General features: G+C 45.1%; 1 protein-coding gene across 1 annotated transcript in view; it reads right to left on the bottom strand.

The window, feature by feature from the left end:
* BCAS1 (brain enriched myelin associated protein 1) overlaps window positions 1-20235 on the bottom strand; it is a 158556-nt gene that overhangs the window by 73500 nt on the left and 64821 nt on the right. The window contains exon 4 of the mRNA XM_060122907.1: window positions 19680-19740. Coding sequence (XP_059978890.1) covers window positions 19680-19740 — 61 coding nt within the window. The remainder of the gene's footprint in view (window positions 1-19679; window positions 19741-20235) is intronic.

Raw genomic sequence — 20235 nt, 5'->3', positions numbered from 1 at the left:
TTCCCTAAGATCTTCCATGGCTACCTCGTCATCATTCAGGCCCCAGGTCAGGCCTTCCTAGACCACCCTCTCTAAAGTAACCCCTCCCACTCACCCCATTCACTCCATGGATTTTGCAGAGCATTCATTGGTCTCTGAAACGATCTCATTAATTCATCGTTTACTTGTTTCTTCCCCAGTAGAACGTAAGCCCTGAATGGACAGACTTGGTGTGTTTTGATTACAGCTGCATCCCCAGTGCCCCCAGCAGTGCTTGGCATATAGTAGGATTAACTCAGGGAACACAGTAAGGCAGGGAGAAGAGCCAGGGGCATAGCACATGCTCAGCAGCCTTGATTCTAACAACGGCAAAAATAGCAACCCAAGTAATAATGGCGGTGGCAGAGATGGAGTTGTTGGGTTTTTTTAACTTTTATGTATATTTTTTATTGAAGTATAGTTGATTTACATTATATTGGCTTCAGGTATACAACATAATGCTTCAATTTTTTTTTTTTTTTTTTTTTTTTTTTGCGGTACGCGGGCCTCTCACTGCTGTGGCCTCTCCCGTTGCGGAGCACAGGCTCCGGACGCGCAGGCTCAGCAGCCGTGGCTCACGGGCCCAGCCGCTCCGCGGCATGTGGGATCTTCCCAGACCGGGGCACGAACCCGTGTCCCCTGCATCGGCAGGCGGACTCTCAACCACTGCGCCACCAGGGAAGCCCAATGCTTCAATATTTTTATAGCTTATACTCCATTTAAAGTTATTACAAAACAATGGCTATATTTCCTTGTGCTGTACAATACATGCTTTTGTTTATATATTTTATACAAAGTAGTTTGTATCTCTTAATTCCTTACCCCTATGTTTCCCCTCCCTGCCACTTTCATTTTAAAATGGCTAAACTTATTTTGGACTTCTTTTAAGAATTCATTATCTAAACATTCCTAGTTCTTAAGGTTAAAGAGGAAAACAGAAACTGTCATCATAATTTTATCCACAAATGAAGTGTCCACTTACGATTCCCCACTCAGACATCCCTTCCTACGCGACGCTGTCCCTTCCTATGCGACACTGTCAATATGGTGGTCAGTCAGCATAAAAGCTAAATAAAGAGGAAATACAATGCACACTAATCGTAAAGGGAAATTGCAAATCTTGCAAACGATGGAAGAGTTCATAGTCATATAAAGATCACACACATGGTTATTGTTGGATGGGGATCCGGCAGAGTTAAAGTAGTTCGCCAAAGAAGAAGGAAAAATAGAAGGGAAAGTAGATGATGACACACTAAATTCTTCAAAAGGGGACTGTAGTTGAATATCAAAGGATTACAATAGGCCCTAGGGAAGACGGATGAAGACCTCAAAAAGTTTTGCAAAAATGACCCTTTTGCGGTCAGCCTGCAGGAGTCAAATGACACTTCAAACAACTGTGGCTTTCTGTGTTGTGTAAATGCATTTGTTGTTTTAAAGGTCTTGAAATAAGGATTCACATGGCAGCTGCTTATGGCTTGGAGGGAGATGTTAGATTTCAAAACTTCACTGAATGATCAGATTTCATGCTCTCCATCTCAATATTAAAAAGCCAGGTTATCTTCTCCAAGAGATTCTAGCATAAATAAAAGAAAGGAACGGGTTTGGGGGGCAGGAGGGAAGAATTCTCAACTGTCAGCTGGATACAATGTGTCTAAACATTTGGTGATGAAAATGCTGGGTTCAAACATTATGTGGGCAGAAGGTAACTCACCCCACGCTCTCCCGGAAGCATCCTCTGAAGTCAGCAGTGACTGTTAGTCACTGTGGGGCAAGACTACACCAGTGACTTAAGGATTTTTCCTCTCCTCTTTACTTACACATTTCCTATCATTCATATGCCTATAAAAGTCTGGAACATACAAAGATAATTTACCTGTAGAACCAGGCTTTGCTCCAACATGAGCAAATATTTCACTCAAAGACACATCAGATGTTTGATTTTTTTCTCAGTTCGATAATAATACACATTTAATATGTGTTTACCTCCCATATGATTAATCTTTCAACCCTTTCCTTTCCCTATCTCTACCTTCTACCCTCACTGCAGTATAATGAACATCTGCAAGCCGGGTGGCTTATCAAACTTTGTTCATGCTCAGACAAATACATACAAGCCTCCCAGACACATGTACATATATCCTGGTTGGTTTTTATAAAAATACGATTATGTTAGATTTTTTTGGTTTTTTTTTTGTTTGTTTTGTTTTTAACATCTTTACTGGAGGATAATTGCTTTATAATGGTGTGTTAGTTTCTGCGGTATCACAAAGTGAATCAGCTATACGTATACATATATCCCCATATCCCCTCCCTCTTGCATTTCCCTCCCACCCTCCCTATCCCACCGCTCTAGGTGGACACAAAGCACCGAGCTGATCTCCCTGTGCTATGCGGCTGCTTCCCCCTAGCTAGCTATTTTACATTTGGTGGTGTATATATGTCCATGCCACCCTCTCACTTCGTCCCAGCTTACCCTTTCCCCTCCCTGTGTCCTCAAGTCCATTCTCTATGTCTGCGTCTTTATTCCTGTCCTGCCCCTAGGTTCATCAGAACCTTTTTTTTAAGATTCCATATATATGTGTTAGCATATGGTATTTGGATATTGTTTTTGATTGCTTTTATATATCACTGTTATGGATTGAATGTTTGTGTCTGCCCCCCACCCCCCACCCCAAAGTTCATAAGCTGAATCTTAACCTCCACTGTGATGGTATTAGGAGGTGGGGGCTTTGGGAGGTAATTAGGTCATGAGGGTGGAGCCTTTATGAATGGGATTAGTGCCTTTAGAACGGAGGCACTAAAGAGCTCTTTTGCTTCCTCCACCGTGTGAGGAGACAGTGAAAAGATGGCTGACTGTGAACCAGGAACCTGTCCCTCACCAGACAAAGAATTTGCTGGCACCCTGATTTTGGACTTCTCAGCCTCCAGCATGGTGAAGAATAAATGGTTATTGTTTAAGCCACCCAGTCTATGGTATTTTTGTTAGAGCATTCCAAATGGACTAAGACATCAATAGTTCTCCCTCCCAATCAATATATCCAAATCTATCTTATCTTCTTTTCAATAGCTGCAAAATATTCCTTAATATGGATATACCAAAAGACATGTATGCCATTGCCTAATTAATGAACATTCTGATAGTTTCCAAACCTTTATTTTTCCATTTCCATTATAAACAACATTGGGGAAAACTTCCATATTCAAAAATCCTAAAATAGTACTTTATTTCTATGGAATAGAGGTACAGATGTAGAACTGCTGCACCCAAATTAATGTGCATTTAACTTCTAAAAGAGACACCGCCAGATTACTTCCCCAAAAGAGGCTCTAGGGATTCACATTTCCAGCAGCAACGTGATGAGTGGCTCCCACCCCCAAGGGTAGCAGTGATGCAAAGCAGCAGGAACACTCATCACATATATTTACAATATTAAACAGCTTTTAAATGGAAAAAAAAATCAACAGGAAAATCATATAACATTCTATTAGTGCCCTCAGCTCTTAGGATACAAAGGGTAAGCTTTGGAGATGCTAGGTGGGGGTAGGTTGAATTCAGGCCACAAAGAACACGGCTAAAAAGTGACAGTTATTAGCTTGGGGCCCCAGGGCACTCAGAGTATCTAACCAGAAAGTCATATGAAACAAGGGGCTAGAGGAGAAGGATGCGGAAAAGAGCCAAATCAAGAAGACATTATAGGGCTTCCCTGGTGGCACAGTGGTTAAGAACCCGCCTGCCAATGCAGGAGACATGGGTTCAAGCCCTGATCCTGGAAGATCCCACATGCTGCAGAGCAACTAAGCCTGTGCACCACAACTACCGAGCCTGTGCTCTAGAGCCCGTGAGCCACAACTACTGAGCCTGCGTGCTGCAACTACTGAAGCCCACATGCCTAGAGCCCGTGCTCCCAACAAGAGAAGCCACCACAATGAGAAGCCCACGCACTGCAACGAAGAGTAGCCCCCGCTCGCCGAACCAGAGAAAAACCTGCGTGCAGCAACAAAGACCCAACGCGGCCAAATATAAAATAAAATAAAATAAATTTATAAAAAAACAGAAGACATTATATTCTGCAGAGTAGAGATACAAATGATCAATGAGCGCATAAAAAGATGCTCAACATCATCAGTCATTAGGGAAAGGCAATCGAAACCACAATATGTTACCACTTCACACCCACTAGGATGGCCATAATCAAAAAGACAGGCAATGGGGGACTTCCCTGGTGGTCCAGTGGTTAACAATCCACCTTCCAATGCAGGGGACTCAGGTTCAATCCCTGGTCAGGGAACTAAGATCCCACATGCCGCGGGGCAACTAAGCCCACGCACCACACAAAGAAGAACCGCGCAGCACAACGAAGACCCAGAGCACAGCCAAAAAATAAATAAATAATTAAAAAAAAAAAAAAAAAAAAGACAGGCAATGACCAGTGTTGAGGAGAATGTGGAGAAATCGAAACCCCCATACATTCCTGCTGGGATGTAAAATGGTGCGACTGCTTTGCAGTTCCTTAAAAAGTTAGACATCAAGTTGCTACATGACCCAGTAATTCCCTTCCTAGGTACATAACCAAGAGAATGAAAACATATGTTCACGCAAAAACTGGCATACAACTCAAATGTCCATCAGCTGATGACTGGATAAACAAAATGTGGCATATCCATACAGTGGAGTATTACTTAGCCATATAGAACAATGACGTGCTGCTACCTGCTACAACATGGGGGAACACTGAAAACATCATGCTAAGTGGAAGAATCCAAACACAAAAAGCCACATATTGTATGATTCTCTTTATATAAAATGTCCGGAATAGGCAAATCCACAGAGACAGAAAGCAGATTAGTGGTTGCCAGGGGCTTGGGGAGGAGAACGAGAGATGAACTGCTCAAGGAACTTCTTTGTGAGGTGATGAAAATGTTCTGGAATCAGGTCGTGGCGATGGTCGCACTATCTCGTGAATACACTAGAAAGCACTACGCTGTACGCTCGAAAAGCGTGAATTTTATGGTGTATGAATTATATCTCAATTTTGAAAATGAAGACATTATAGAAACACCAGCACAGCAGGGGATGGCTCAACATGAAACGTGAGCAGGGAGTCCACAGAAAAGACAGAGCGTTGGCTTTTAAGCCAATGAAAAGACGTGCAACCTGATGAGTAGTAAAATATAAGCAAAATAAAATTATGAGACTTAGCTCTCCTCCTATCAACTTGGTAAAACGGGAAACATGCAGTAACCGGCAGCGGAGAAAGGATGAGGACGAATGCCCGCATCTCTTGCGGGTGGAGGTGTAATCTGGCTGTCTCTCTGGAGGATAATTCAGGAATATATATCAATATTTAAAAATTTACAAACTCTGGGAGCTCTGATTTCTACTTCTGGAATGTTACCCTATAAATACAATCGCACAGAGCCACAGAGACACATGTAACAGATACACATCATCTGCTGGACTATTGCTGTGGTGGCAAAATAGTAAAACACCCTAATGGCTTAGCAATAGGGACCTGGTTAAATAAATGATCATTTGTCCACACAGTGAACTGCTCCACAGGCATTAACATTCTCCAAGACATACGGTAAGTGAAAAACAGCCATGTTCGACGGTCTGTATAGTATGTTCCCGTTCGTTTTTTTAATGGTGTCAAGAGGTAGAGAGGAGGATTTAAAAATATACACACGTGGAATACCTCGGGCCACAAGAAACTGTAAAGAGTTCCGGCCTCTAAGAAAGGAAATTTGGGGATGGAGGTTGGGGAGTGATCAGAATTGGGGATGGGAAGGTGTTCCCTGTCCTATCTTATTATGTAAACTGTTGAGAATGTTTGCTAGGTATACCCCCCAGGTCACTTAAAAATGTAAAGTAATGAAAAGAAAAAATAAAGGGAAAGGTGAGGTCTAGAAAAGAGAGGTGGGATTTAAAGCCAACTGGAGGAATGTGTGACCTGCTTCTGGTTTGCCTGGGGCTGCCCAGCGGTGATGGCAGGCTCTGCAAGCGACAAGGTGCAGCTCTGATTGGAGGAGTTGCCAGGCCAAGTGGGTCCTGCATCCTGGAGTGAGGGGCATGACCTCTGGGGCACCTCCATATTCCAGAGTCTGACCCTTTGCTCAGCAAACTCAGAAACTCAAACTTTTTAAGTCACCTGGAATCCCTGTACCTCCCAAGGTCATTCTAAAAAGGACTTGTGAATTAACCACAGGCAGCTTCTTGGTTTAAGACAGGACAGCTGCAAAGGGGACGGGTCACAGGCGACCTCCCGCCCACTTGGTCCCTCCCTGTGGGAAACTCACATGGGAACCCATCATCATGGGCAGGATGCCCAGTGAGCCGAGAGGTCAAGCCAGCACGCTGGGAGTTGGCTGTAGGATTTAAATGTTTAATTGTTTCAGGCTGGGATAACCTGATGACAATGATGATGATTTAAAAAGGCTTTGCTGAGAGATGCGCTTTAGGGAGAAAAACTTTACAGAATCAGAGGTTGGCAAATATGAGATCCACTGACAGCTTGGCGCTGGGCCAGCAGAATGTTTAGATGTTTCTGAATTGGGGAATTTCATTTGCAAATCCTAAAATGGGGCTTTCACTGAAATATCCTCTTGTCTGCTGAGGGATTCTCACAGGGCAGCCGGGCCGAGGGCTGACACAGGGGGAGTTTCCAGTTTCCTGCAGCCTCCACATCTCGTGCCAGTTCTCAGCTGCAGTGGTCCTTGCCTCTGGGGGAGTGTCAGAATCTCCAGGAAGGCTTGTGAGAACAGAGGGCCGGCCCCACCCACAGCATGGGATTCTGGAGGTCTGAACCGGGCTGCAGGTCTAACTAGTTTGAGGTGACGGGATGATGCTGGTCCAGGGACCACTCTGAGAATCACTGATACACATCCCAGCTTCTGTACTGACAAATGGAGCCAGACTCCGCTTATGTCTTCCTGCTCTCATTCCCAGAAGTATTTGGTCTTTGAGGTATGTTTGCATATATCAGATCTCACCCACTAATGTGCTGTTTCAATTGTTAAACTTCTAGCAATCTGGAGGGCACCTTACCTTTTATTTGGTCTAAGTGATTTATTATTTTTATTTTTGTTAACTGAAAAGTTGTTGGCAAGCGGGTGTGTTTATTCCATTTCCAGATCTGATGAAAATGCGCCCCGGAGAAATGAGATGATGTGCAGTTGTCACAGGACGATACTGTTTCTCTTCTTGCCGTTTTTTTATGTTTTCCCTTGGTCTCTCCCTGGCTCTCTTGGTCTTCCCTTTAAGAGAGGGACAGGTTCATATCGCTCAAGCTGCAGGAACCGTGTGCATGCTTCTATCTTTAGAGAGGAGTGTGCTGGTTGTCTTCTTGGTCCAGAGAGGCAAAGAGCAGGCTGTGTGTTACTTGACAGCTGCGTGGAAGTTAATACACCCAGACGGTCTGCGCCCTGGAACGGAAAGCTGTGCCCCCGGCGTCAGCCATGGCAGGGACAAAAATGTTCCCAAACAAATTAAAACAGAGATGCCAATGTTTCACTTTTGAAAAATGTGAATAAGGAATTTTCTATTGGAGTGTGTTTCAAAGGGTTTTCAACGCTGGCAGAACACGAGGAACTTTAAAAATACTTAGCCCAGGGAAACTTGAAAAAAGACATGCCCGGGCCCTACACTCCAGGGCTTCTGATTGTATTATTCCAGGTGAGGCCTGGGTATGAGGATTTAAAAATTCCCCAGCAGATTCTAATGTGCATTCAAGTTTGGGAACCACTATTTTCAGGAGTCTATATAAGTATAATGGCCATCATTTATTGTTCCAGGCACCAAGTAAAGGGGTTTGCAAGCACTATCTCATTTTCTCTACCATCAGGTCACAAAGTCTCTTGTTTATCCTCACACAGCTGCTGAGAGGTGGGGTGAGGCCTCAGACACAAGTGGTTTGTCCAAAAGCACCTGTCTAACCATTGTACAGGCAGACCCTGGAGATTTGGTTTGGCACCAGATCACAGCAATAAAATAAATATTGCAATAAAGTGAGTCACACAAAGTTTCTGGTTTCTCAGTGCATATCAAAGTTATGTTTACACTATACTGTAGTCTATTAAGTGTGCAGTAGCACTAGGTCTAAAAAAAGTGCATACCTTAATTTAAAAATACTCGATTGCTAAAAATGCTAAGCATCATCTGAGCCTTCCGAGAGTCGTACGCTTTTTGCTGGTGGAGGGTCTTTCCTCGAAGTGGATACTGCTGACTGATCAGGGTGATGGTTGCTGAAGGTTGGGAGGCCGTGGCAATGTCTTAAAATAAGACAGCCATGAAGTTTGCCCCTTTCACGAATGATTTCTCTGCAGCATGTGATGCTGTCTGACAGCATTTTACCCACAGTAGACCTTCTTTCAAAATTGGAGCCAATCCTCTCACACCCTGCCGCTGTTTTATCAACTAAGTTCATGTAATATTCTAAATTCTTTGTTGTCATTTCAACAATCTTCAGAGGTTCATCGCCAGGAGTAGATTCCATCTCAAGAAACCATTTTTGGGGCTTCCCTGGTGGCGCAGTGGTTGAGGGTCCGCCTGCCGATGCAGGGGACGCAGTTTCGTGCCCCGGTCCGGGAGGATCCCACATGCCATGGAGCGGCTGGGCCCGTGAGCCATGGCCGCCGAGCCTGCGCGTCCGGAGCCTGTGCTCCCCGGTAGGAGAGGCCACAACAGTGAGAGGCCCGTGTACCACAAAAAAAAAAAAAAAAAAAAAAAAAAAAAAAATTCAGTAAATCATGTTGTAAATAGACGTGCTGTCATCCAGGCTTTGCTCTTCCACGTATGGAGCACGGGCAGAGCAGAGTTAGCCCTTAAGGGCCCTAGGATTTTCAGAACTGTAACTGAACACTGGCATCGACTTAATGTCACCAGCTGCATTAATCCCTAACAAGAGTCAGCCTGCCCTTTGAAACTTTGAAGCCGGGCATTGACTTCTCCTCTCTAGCTATGCACGTCCTAAATGGCATCTTCTTCCAATAGAAAGCTGTTTCCTCTACACTGAAAATCTGTTGTTTAGTGTCACCTTCACTAATTATCTTAGCTAGATCTTCTGGATAACTTGCTGCAGCTTCTATATCAGCACTTGCTGCTTCACCCTGTACTTTTCTGTTATGGAGACGGCTTCTTTCCCTAAACCTCATGAACCAACCTCTGCTGGCTTCAAACTTTTCTTCTGCAGTTTCCTCACTTCTTTCAGGCTTCATAGAACTGAAGAGAGTGAAGGCTTTCTCTGGATTAGGGTGTTTTTTTTTTTTGCTCAAGCTAACGTTGTGACTGATTTGACCTTCTATCCAGACCACTAAAACTTTCTCCATGTCAGCAATAAGGCTGTTTTACTTTCTTACCATTCATGTGCTCACTGCAATAGCACTTTTCATTTCCTTCAAGAACTTCTCCTTTGCGTTCACAACTTGGCTAACAATTTGGCACAAGCTTTCGGTTTGTCTTGTCTTTCAACACGCCTTCTTCACTATGCTTATTCATTTCTAGCGTTTGATTTAAAGTGAGAGATGTGTGACTCTTCCTTTCACTTGAACACTTAGAGGCCACCATAGTGTTATTAATTGTCCTAATTTCAACAGTTGGTGTGTCTCAGGGAAAAGGGAGGCCTGAGGACAGGGAGAGAGATGGGGAAACAGCTGGTCGGTGGAGCAGACAGAACACACGACACTTATTGATTAAGCTCACTGTCTTACATGGGCGAGGTTTGCAGCACCCCAAAACAATTACAATAGTAACACCAAAGATCACAGATCACCATAAAGAGTTTGCAGTATTGTGAGAATTACCAAAATGTGATACAGAGACATGCAGTGAGCAAATGCTGTTGGAAAAATGGCCTCCATAGACTGGCTCAACACGGAGTTGCCACAAACCTTCAATTTGCAAAAAATGCAATATCTGCAAAGCACAATCAAGTGAAGCTCAATAAAACAACACGTGCCTGCATTACACGGCTTCCCTCCTGAAGAAGTTATCTAAAATACAAAGAATAAAAAACATGTACAAGAATGTTTATTGCAACATTGCTCAGAGTAGAGAAAAATAGAAAAAAAAAAGCCCAACATCAGGGTAATGGCTGAATGAATTACAGTACATCCACACCTTAAAATACCTTGTAGCTGTTACAAAACAATGAATTAAAGATGTACCAGTTGAGTGGAAGGGATTTGCACACGTCTGTGGAGCTCAAGGATCTGTCCCGGCCTGGGATGGCCGGAACATCTGGGGACTAGCTGAGCATTTCTTTCTTGTCACATGGCTTCTTCATGTGACTAGCTTGGGCTCCCTTCCACCATGGCAGTCTGAGTCGCTCTGACATGGTGGTTAGCTTTCCCCAGAGCTAGTGCTTTGAAAGACAAAGGCAGAGGCTGGAAGGCTTCTTAAGACTTAGGCTTGGAAGTCATGCATCATCCCTTCCACTACATATTATTGGTTCTACAGGGTCATCTCAGATATCAAGGGAGAAGACTACAGGGGTGTGAATACTGGGAAGCCTTGATTATTGGGGGGAGGGGAGGGATGTGCAATTTTGGAGACTGTCTATCACAACAGAGTAACAGGGAGGCTACATGTACCAGACAGAAATTCTCCACTAGAATTTTTTTTTTTTTTTCGGTACGCGGGTCTCTCACTGCTGTGGCCTCTCCCGTTGCGGAGCACAGGCCCCGGATGCGCAGGCTCAGTGGCCATGGCTCATGGGCCCAGCCGCTCCGCGGCATGTGGGATCTTCCTGGACCGGGGCACAAACCCACGTCCCCTTCATCGGCAGGCGGACTCTCAACCACTGCGCCACCAGGGAAGCCCTCCACTAGAATTTTTGATGAGAAGAAGCACTAAGAGGTTGAGAAGTATTAGATTTCACAGGGACTTCTGCATACTTCCGAGGACAGAGGAGCCAGGAGCTGTCAGGCCACCTGGCAGAGCGCTTTCAGGATTCTCTGTAACCACTTTAAGTAGAGAGCTGTCGCAGTGCAACCCAGAGGAAGTGCCTGTGTGGGTGGCATGTCTAGCAGGGTTGCAGGGTGGAGGACTGAAGATAAGGAGCTTATTTATTGAGTGAGATATATACAGCAAGATGGTGGAAGGAGAGAGAAACGGGCGTTCAGGAAATGAGCTAGATCCCTTTAATGACTTTTGAAAGGCCTGAGTAAACATACGTGGCTACTTTCGGTTGCTCAATTGTAATTCTTTGAAATCAAAACACTGGCAGACACTGGGGACTGCCTGTCCAGTGGCCAATCCACTCCAACCTGTTTTCTTTGCTTGCTGCCCAGAGAAGTACCTGACTTCCCAGCATCCCCTGCAGCTAGTGGTGGTCATGTGACCTCACTCTGGCCAATGAGATATAAGTGGATGCCTACTTGAGGCAGGGGCTTCTAGGAAGGACCTTCCTTTCTTTTCTAATAAAAGGAGAAAAAAGAGTAGCAAATCGTGGCTTTTCCCTTCTGGCTTTTGGGCCCCGTCGTGTGAGGATGTGATGTGCGGGTCTGTGGCATCTTGTGAGCCACAGTACATAACTGGCACACTTACTTGGTGTCTTGATAACGCCGTCGAGATGCTGCACCGAGCTTGGAACTGCCAACCCCCAGGCTTCTCGTTATAATTAAAAGTGCTATTTACTTTACTAGGGCTGTATTATTGTAGCAGATACATCCGGATCTACAACTCTCTCTTCAGCCGCATTTTCTTGCTCTGCTGCCATTGGTCTGATGTGCCACCGTTCATTTGCTCATCAGTCATTTCCAAGCCCTTTGTGTATCTCAGAGCCTGTGTTAACTTTGGGATTATTGCAACAACAAAGGAAATACTCTGTTCTCAGCAATTTTTACTCAAGTGGGTGAAACATTAAAAAAGCCGGCCAATTGTGGGGAGATAGAGGATGCTAAGAGGACACGTGTGTTTGCTCCCTTCCCAACCAGTGAGGCTGGTCCCACGTCTTTCTCTCTATCAGGTAGCTATGAGTTTTGGCACCGGGTCTCCCATCACACTTTGCCCAGGCATCATGATTGGCATATTCTTTTCCTCTCATTCATCACGTTACAGCATCGGCAGGAGCACTGTTTACTCAAGGATTTTCAATCCAGTGAAATGATTCCAATTCTTCTTTTAAAAAAAGCAAAATCAGGCAATTCTTTTTAGAAAAAATCAACTAGGAACAAAAAAAGGAAAGATTAATTTTTTAGAAACTTCTTACCCAGGTGAAACAGAGACGGTCCTCTGTTTCTGAAAAATGGCGTTTTCTGGCAGATAAATCATGCCTTAGTCTCCACCATTCATCAGCAGTGAGAACTGAACAATTTTTTTAAAAGGGGGAACTAATGTGATAAATTTGATAGAAGGAATCAAAGAAGGAGAAAAATGAGGCATTTTTATTTCCCTAAAAACGGGTGAGGTTTTAGGCATAAATACACAGGTGGGAAAGTCTGGGCAGGTGATGCAACAGGGGAAAAAGGCCAATGATAAGGGCCACTCATGACAGTGGACTCTGCTTGTAGATTTTCCTGTCTTTTTATTTCGTCACATTTACCCTGTGCCAGCCACTGTTCTTGGAGCCACCCTACACAGTTAATATTATTCTTCTTCCCATTTTCGAGATGAGTCTCTGAGAGTACACATTTCTTGCCAAGGTTACAAAGCTAGTGAGCGGCAGAGCCAGGACCTGGTCTGTGAGCCTCGGAAGCTTCAGTGTGCTCATATCAGTTTCCTTTTGCTGCTGTAAAAAATTACCATAATTTTTGTGCCTTAAAACAACACAAAATATCTTACAGTTCTGAAGGTCAGACATCAAAAATGGGTCAACTCCTGGAAGCTTGAGGGGAGAATCTGCTTCCTTGCTCTGAAATCGAGCAGGACCCTACAGGACCTTCTAGGGGACAGACCTCTGTGCCCCCCACCTCTTGTTTATAGAAAACCTTTAGCCTCCTAGGCCTTCCCCAAGTTCCCAAGAGCAAATTTAATCACAGAAATGAGAAAATGCAGAAACAAAGGAAAACAGTCAAGCAAGACAAAAGAATTACAGTTTAGCCACAAAACAAGTCCAGACCTTTAGTTCCTCTTCAAGGGCTACAGATAATATCCTGAGCCATATCCTTGAGTTGGTTTGCAGATACTAAAAACCCCACAGGTGGAGGAAGTTAACTACATGAGGACCACCAGCACGGAGACCCCAGACCAGTTAGAACCAGAAGGTTGATGACTGAAATTTCTGAAATACCTCCCAGTTACCTCACCACCAACCAATCAGAAGAACGTCCACGAGCTGATCAGGCAGCCTGCAACCCTCTCCCTCAGCTTGCTTTTAAAAACCCTTCCCCAAAAGCCAGGGGAGAGTTCAAGTCTTTTGAGCCTAAGCTGCCCATTCTCCATGCTGGGTGCCTTGCAATGAACACTGTACTTTGCTTCACCACAATCCAGTGTCAGTATATTGGCTTTGCTGTGCATGGGGCAAGTGGACCCAAGTTTGGTTTGGTAATCCACATTCCTTGCCTCATGGCCCATTCCTCCATATTCAAGGCCAGCAATGGAGCATCTTGAAGTCTCTCTCTCTGTGACATCCACTCCAACATTACATCTCTTTCTCTGACTCTGACCCTCCTGCCTCCTGTTACCAAGGCTGTTAGTCTTGAGCTCTAACCCTCCGCCTTGCTTGAGGGGGTATAAGCTGCAGAGAAGTGTTATCCGTATTTTACAGGAGACCACCAGAAGAGAAAAACAAGAGCCCACCAGAACTGGTTCGAATCAGCAAGGGCCAAGATGGCAGAAGCCCCAACCTCCAGCAGACCGTGAACTTCATTATATGCTCACTGTAATACATTAGCAGCTAAATGACACCCGCCAGCACTGTGACTGTTGACAGTTGCCATGGCAACAGCCGGAGGAGGGCATACAAGGACTGAAAAGGGGTGTTGTTCCAGTACTGAGCATACCACACCCCTATTCTCAGAGAAGTCATGTACATTTCTCCCTCTCTTATTCAATTCCCTCCCTTTTGCCTCGACCCTCCTATATATACGGTGTCTCAGACCAAGGCGGGTTGAGAAGTTGATTTTCGAACTAAGTCCCCGCTTCTCCATTCTCTGGCCATGGAATAAAGCTTGTGCTGTTTCAGCCTCAGCGTCAGTTTCGTCATTGGCTGTGCGAATCCGAACAGGAAAAGCACCTTCCCCACCAAGGCAGGGGGCTTCAGCCTGGCTAGGGCCTAAGTGGTGATCCGTACGACCAACCTGGTAACACTGCCTCTTATAAGGACCCTGTGGTTACACTAGGCCCGCCTGGCTAATCCAGGATCAGCTCCCCATCTCAAGATCCTTAATTTTTTAGTTACCTCTGCAAAACCTGCTTTTGACAAGCAAGGTAACATAGTCACAGGTTCAGGAGATTCAGATGTGGCCATCTGGCCTCCTTTTCTTGGCAGGATAGTTTTGAGATCCCTCACGGTGCTGAATTTGGTGGTAGCTCATTCCTATTTTTGCTGAGGACTGTGTGTGTCTGCCCTAACTGATGCAACCACTCTACCAATGGACATTTTGCTCTGCTGGAAGTACTTCCCCAGCTACTCTGGAATTCAAATCAACATGTACTGGAAAAAGAAAGGGAGAAACCGAATATATGAATTTAAACAATCACGTTTTGGTAGAGCAAACATGTTAGCCTCTAACCCGAAGTTGCAAGACAATGTGCTGCTCTCTGTGGCACTGCAGGTAAATCACGCTGTGCGAGGCTTTGGCATCATTACCAGCTTTCTCTGACACACGACTTTCAAATGGCATCTGAAATTGGCAAATTAAGCTAGAAATATAATGTGGCAATAAAAATGAGACATTTTGATTTTCTAAGATACTGTTATTGAAGATGAATTATAATGCTAAGCTTTGGAGAGAAAGCCCTCATTCACATGAGCTGTACTAATTAATGTTTGTTTGATATCACAATCCCCTGGTCTCTTGCCCTTCCCAAGAAAAAATACTGTGCGAAATAAATTTATTTCTATGAAGAAACAGAATGGAACTTCATGAATCACTTTAAAAGAGGTGTTTTGCCTGATTGCTCTCTCCCACAGTGTCTCTGGAAGACAAATAAGTAAAACATTGAAAAAGAATAAGGGATGTAGGAAAAGCAAATTTTAAGGTCAGATTTTAAATTTCTAAGTGCTATGCTAGACAGGGCTAATACAGTTAACTTCAAACTGTAATGACAGCCTTTATTAACATTAAATGCAACACAGAAAAATAAACTTTCCTCACATGTTGACCACGTGCCAGGCACTCTTCCAAATATTGTAGGTCTATCAACTCCTTTAAGCTTCCCAGTGATCTTCGAAGCTCTGGCCTACTGCTATTATGATTCCCATTTTACAGATGTGAGAACAGAGAGGCTGAGCAACTTGCCTAAGGTCACACAGCAGAGCCACAAATTGAATTTAGGATCCTGACTCCCTAGGCTGTGTGCTCAGCCACTGTGCCATCACTGCTTCTCAATAAGTCTTCACAGAAAACATTCCCGCATGGCAATGAACAGTTTTAATTATAACAGGAAAAAGTATAGATGGAAAGAAGGAAAACAGTCACCCAGCATCCCACTTAGCTATTTTTCTGGTGACTTTTCTCTATGTGCATACATATGTGCAAACAGCAAGAGAGATGAACACAAATGTGCATCAAAAGACCCAGTCAGGGCTTCCCTGGTGGCGCAGTGGTTGAGAGTCCGCCTGCCGATGCAGGGGACACGGGTTTGTGGCCCGGTCCGGGAAGATCCCACATGCCGCGGAGCGCCTGGGCCCATGAGCCGTGGCCGCTGAGCCTGCGCATCCGGAGCCTGTGCTCCGCAACGGGAGAGGCCAGAACAGTGAGAGGCCCGCGTACCGCAAAAAAAAAAAAAAAAAAAAAAAAGACCCAGTCAGAAAATTCTGTCCAAAGGACAAAAAAAGTCACCCAGAATCCCACTTTCATACCCCTTTAAAAACTGCATCGAAAATTATAATAACCTAGGGGAAAGAGCATGAGGATGATAAGCTGCCTTCCTCATTAAATGAGATAATCATTCCAAAGCGAGTTGCAGAGACCTGGGTTGTCAGTGAACGTAGGCAGAGTTTTTGACTTCAGAGGATTAACTTAAACCCTTTACAGATTCTCAAGCCGGTGCTGATGCAAGGCTGCAGGGTATGAGAGCTACGTGCAACCAACCTACGACTCACTCAAACCAGATTCTCTTTTCCCTTGTGTGTAGGTATCCACACAGCAATACACTGTCCCAGACTGTTACCCTATATTTCTGTTACTTATTTTCCTCTTTCCAGGAAGACTGCCTCTTCTATAAAAATAAATGTTGGGAGCAGGGAGGAAAGGAGGGAAGGAGGGAGAAAAAAAGGGAGGGAGGGGCAGAGAAAGAGAGAGACAGAAAGAGAGAGAAAGACTTTTTCAATTTTCAAGTTTGTTCCTATGCCCTTCCTACACACTCCTTGCCCTTGTGCCCCATATTAAATAGGGGCATAAAAACAACAACAGTAATAATACAGATAAAATGATGATAAAGAAAACCATTACTGTAGGGCATATTATATTCTCAGTGCCTCTCAATTTTTTGAGAACACCTACAGTTTGCAAATTATAAAAACAATATGATTCTCATTTCAAAGTCTGTGCATCTCAACAGCCAACTTTACACTGTTCTCATCAAAGGCCGCTGCTGTCAGTACAATCCATTTTGTGCACATCAAAGTAGAAGCTTGACTCACAAGGTTGAAAGGCAGGAAGAGACTTGTGACATGATCTCATCCTGTGGTTGCCAATCCTGGCTATGCGTCAGAATCTTCTAGAAAGCTTTCAACAGTTCAGATCCCCAGGCCTCAACCTTAGGGTAGTCTAGACAGAGGCTATGGGCTGGGACCTGGGCAACTAAGTTTTTAACAAGCAACCTAGGGGTATAATGTATTAAGAAATACAGGACTCCCCTGGATGTCCAGTGGTTAAGACTCTATGCTTCCACTGCAGGGGGCATGGGTTTGATCCCTAGTCGAGGAACTAAGATCCCACAAGCAGTGCAGCGTGGCCAAAAAATAAATTAAAAAATAAATCTATATTTGGCCTTCATCTCTGTTCCTGGCACAGAGCTCCTAAAACTTAACTTTAAGAGCCATGAAGAAGACTTTTATCATTCATAACAAGCCAGCCCCTTTTAACCACATCTGAGTTTATGTTATTGAGGTGACTTTGGAAAAGCCCCTAAGGATGGGGGCCCCGGTTGCCAGGGGAACAAGTCATGTGATTAGAGGGCTGGGACTTTCAGCCTCACCGCCCCCCATCTCCAGGGAGGGGAGAGTAGCTGGATATTGAGTTCCACCATCAATGGTCAATGATTTAATCAAGCATGCCTACATAATAAAGTCTCCACAAATGTCCCTAAAGAACAGGGTTCAGAGAGCTTCTGGGTTGGTGACCACGGGGAGGTGCTGGGAGAGTGGCTTGTCCAGAGAGGGCATGGAAGGTCCACTGCCCCATCCACTGCCCCCAGGATCCCCTCCCCCATACCTTCCCCTATGCATCTCTTCCATCTGGCCATTGCTGAGTTGCATCCTCTTATAATGAACTGGTAATCTAATAAGTACGTTGTTTTCCTGTGTTCTGTGAGCAATTCTAGCAAATGACTGAATCTGAGGAGGAGATCGTGAGAACCTCTGATTTGTAGCCAAGTAGGAACAGAAGTTGTGGGTAACCTGGGGACTCCCCACTTGCCATTGGCAACTGAAGTGGGAGGTAGTCTTGTGGGAGTGAGCCCTTTACCTGTGGGAGCTGCTGCTAACTCTGGGTTGATGGTGTCAGAACCGAACTGAATTGTGGGACACCCAGCTGGTGTCACAGAATCACTTGTATGGAAAACCCGCACATCTGGTGTCAGATGTGGTGTGGGTAGCAGAGCATAGCGAGGGGAAACAGAGAGCAGTTATTTTTCTTACACTAGGAAATTCTAAAGCCTCTGGAACCAATGCTATGATTCATCTCATTGTTCAGGAAATGAAGCTGAAGCCCAGAAACTTACATGTAGAGGACAGCAACCATAAGCCTCATATAATCATGATAGCTGATACATACATAGCACTCACTATGTGCCAGGCAATGAAAGATACACTTGTATTATATCTGATACTTATGTTGTAGGTACTGTTACTATCCCACTTCACAGACAAGGAGGCTGAGGTTCAGAGAGGTTAATTAACTGGCTCAAGGTCACACAGCTGGTAGGTGGCAAAACCAGCAGTCTGATTCCAGAGTTCATACCCTCAACCACTGGGCTATACTGCCTCATATAATTTATAGATATTCCTCACATAGTAGGACTCAGCCATTTTTGATGCTTTGAATGTATAGCCTTATACTCCAGAATGAAATCAAATAGGTAAGTTACATTGTCCAGTTTTAATACTGCCCTCTGTTGTCTTCTATATTTTACTTGTTTCTTTGGAATTCCTAAGTGCTGGGTAATATGTAAAATGCTTGGTGAATGATCTCCTTGAGTCCTCTCAGCAATTCTGTGAGCTAGGTGTTCTTATCCCCACTTTACAGATGAGAAAACCGAGGCTTAGAAAGCCAAACGACTTGCTCCAGGTCACACAGCTAGTAAGTTGCAGGACAGGGATTTTCACTTTGGTCTGTCGGACTCTGAAGAGGCCAGACTCTTAGTGTTTCTACTCTATTGCTTTTAACTCATTGCTGTAAAGCCTTGGCCTCTTCCAGGCATCATACATACTCAAGAGAGATGAGTACTGTTAAGAGTTGAATTGCCGAGGGGCTTCCCTGGTGGCGCAGTGGTTGAGAATCTGCCTGCCAATGCAGGAGACACGGGTTCGAGCCCTGGTCCGGGAGGATCCCACATGCCATGAAGCAACTGGGCCCGTGTGCCACAACTGCTGAGCCTGCGCTCTGGAGCCCACAGGCCACAACTGCTGAGGCCCGTGAGCCTAGAGCCCGTGCTCTGCAACGGGAGAGGCCGCCGTGGTGAGAGGACTGCACACCACTGCCAAGAGTGGCCCCCACTCGCCTCAACTAGAGAAAAGCCCATGTGCAGCAACGAGGACCCAATGCAGCCAAAAATAAATTAAAATAAATAAATAATTAACAACAACAAAAAAGAGTTGAATTGCCAAGAAGATGAAGTCCTAGCCCCCAGTTCCTATGACCTCATTTGGAAAGAGGGTCTTTACAGAGGACCAAGTTAAGATGAGGCCAGTGGGGGTGTGCCCAATCCCACAGGGCTGCGTCCTCATAAAAGGGGGAGGTTTGGACACAGAGCGGAGAAGGAAGATGCTATGAAGACACAGGGAGAGCACCACGTAGAAGCCAAGGAGTGCTTGAGGCCACCAGGAGCCAGGGCACAGGCAGGGGAACAGATTCTTCCGCAAAATCTCAGAAGGCACCAACCCTGCCCACACCTTGATTTCCAACTTCTGGCCCCAACACAGTGAGACAATACATTTCTGTTGCTTAAGCCACCTGATTCGTGACACTGTGTTTGCAGCCCCAGGAACTAATACAAGTGTCTTCCACGTGAGTCTGTGGCTTCAACTCTTCCACCTTGTTTCACCATCAACAGGGATCAGCAGACCCTTCACCATCCCCCCAACCCCCAGGAGGAGCAGTCCCCACGTGACACTGACCTTCATGGTAGAGTTGAACAGAGTGGGTGGATACCATCGCCGGCATCCCATTTTGACTACACTTGTCGCCACATGCCACCTGGAACAGAACATGTGGCAGTATTAGCTGAGTCTTTGGGGAAAGTCGGAAAAACTCAAGGCCACAAGGGTGCCTCACAAAATTCAAGTCTGCATTTCTAGGAACTACCCCGTTTTCTATCACGCCTCAGAGAAACTCTATAACCCGCTGCAAGGACTGGACTCCTGTGTTGCTAAGAGCTTTGAATGGTCTCTACCTCCTTTCAATGAGCCCCACAAGCACGAGCAGGACAGACACGCTCGTACAGATGGGACACACAGGCAAACTGGGGTGCTGGTCTGACCAGGGAGGGGACAAGAACGTGACATGCTGTGAGGTTAACCACACTCCAGGGTCCTGCACACAAGCACAGGCGTCTCTCGTCAAATACAGGAAGTTCGTTGTTGCTATTTTTCTGCTCCGTGTCCACTCCTTCCCCTGCACTGTTACAACCCCCCTCCGATTTTAGACCACCACCCTGAATTTTTTTCTCTTCTG

The sequence above is a fragment of the Lagenorhynchus albirostris genome, chromosome 15, assembly GCF_949774975.1.
Source record: "Lagenorhynchus albirostris chromosome 15, mLagAlb1.1, whole genome shotgun sequence".
NCBI classification, from domain to species: domain Eukaryota; kingdom Metazoa; phylum Chordata; class Mammalia; order Artiodactyla; family Delphinidae; genus Lagenorhynchus; species Lagenorhynchus albirostris.
The sequence above is the reverse complement of the archived record's forward strand: the minus strand, read 5'-3'. Positions and strand labels throughout refer to the sequence as shown.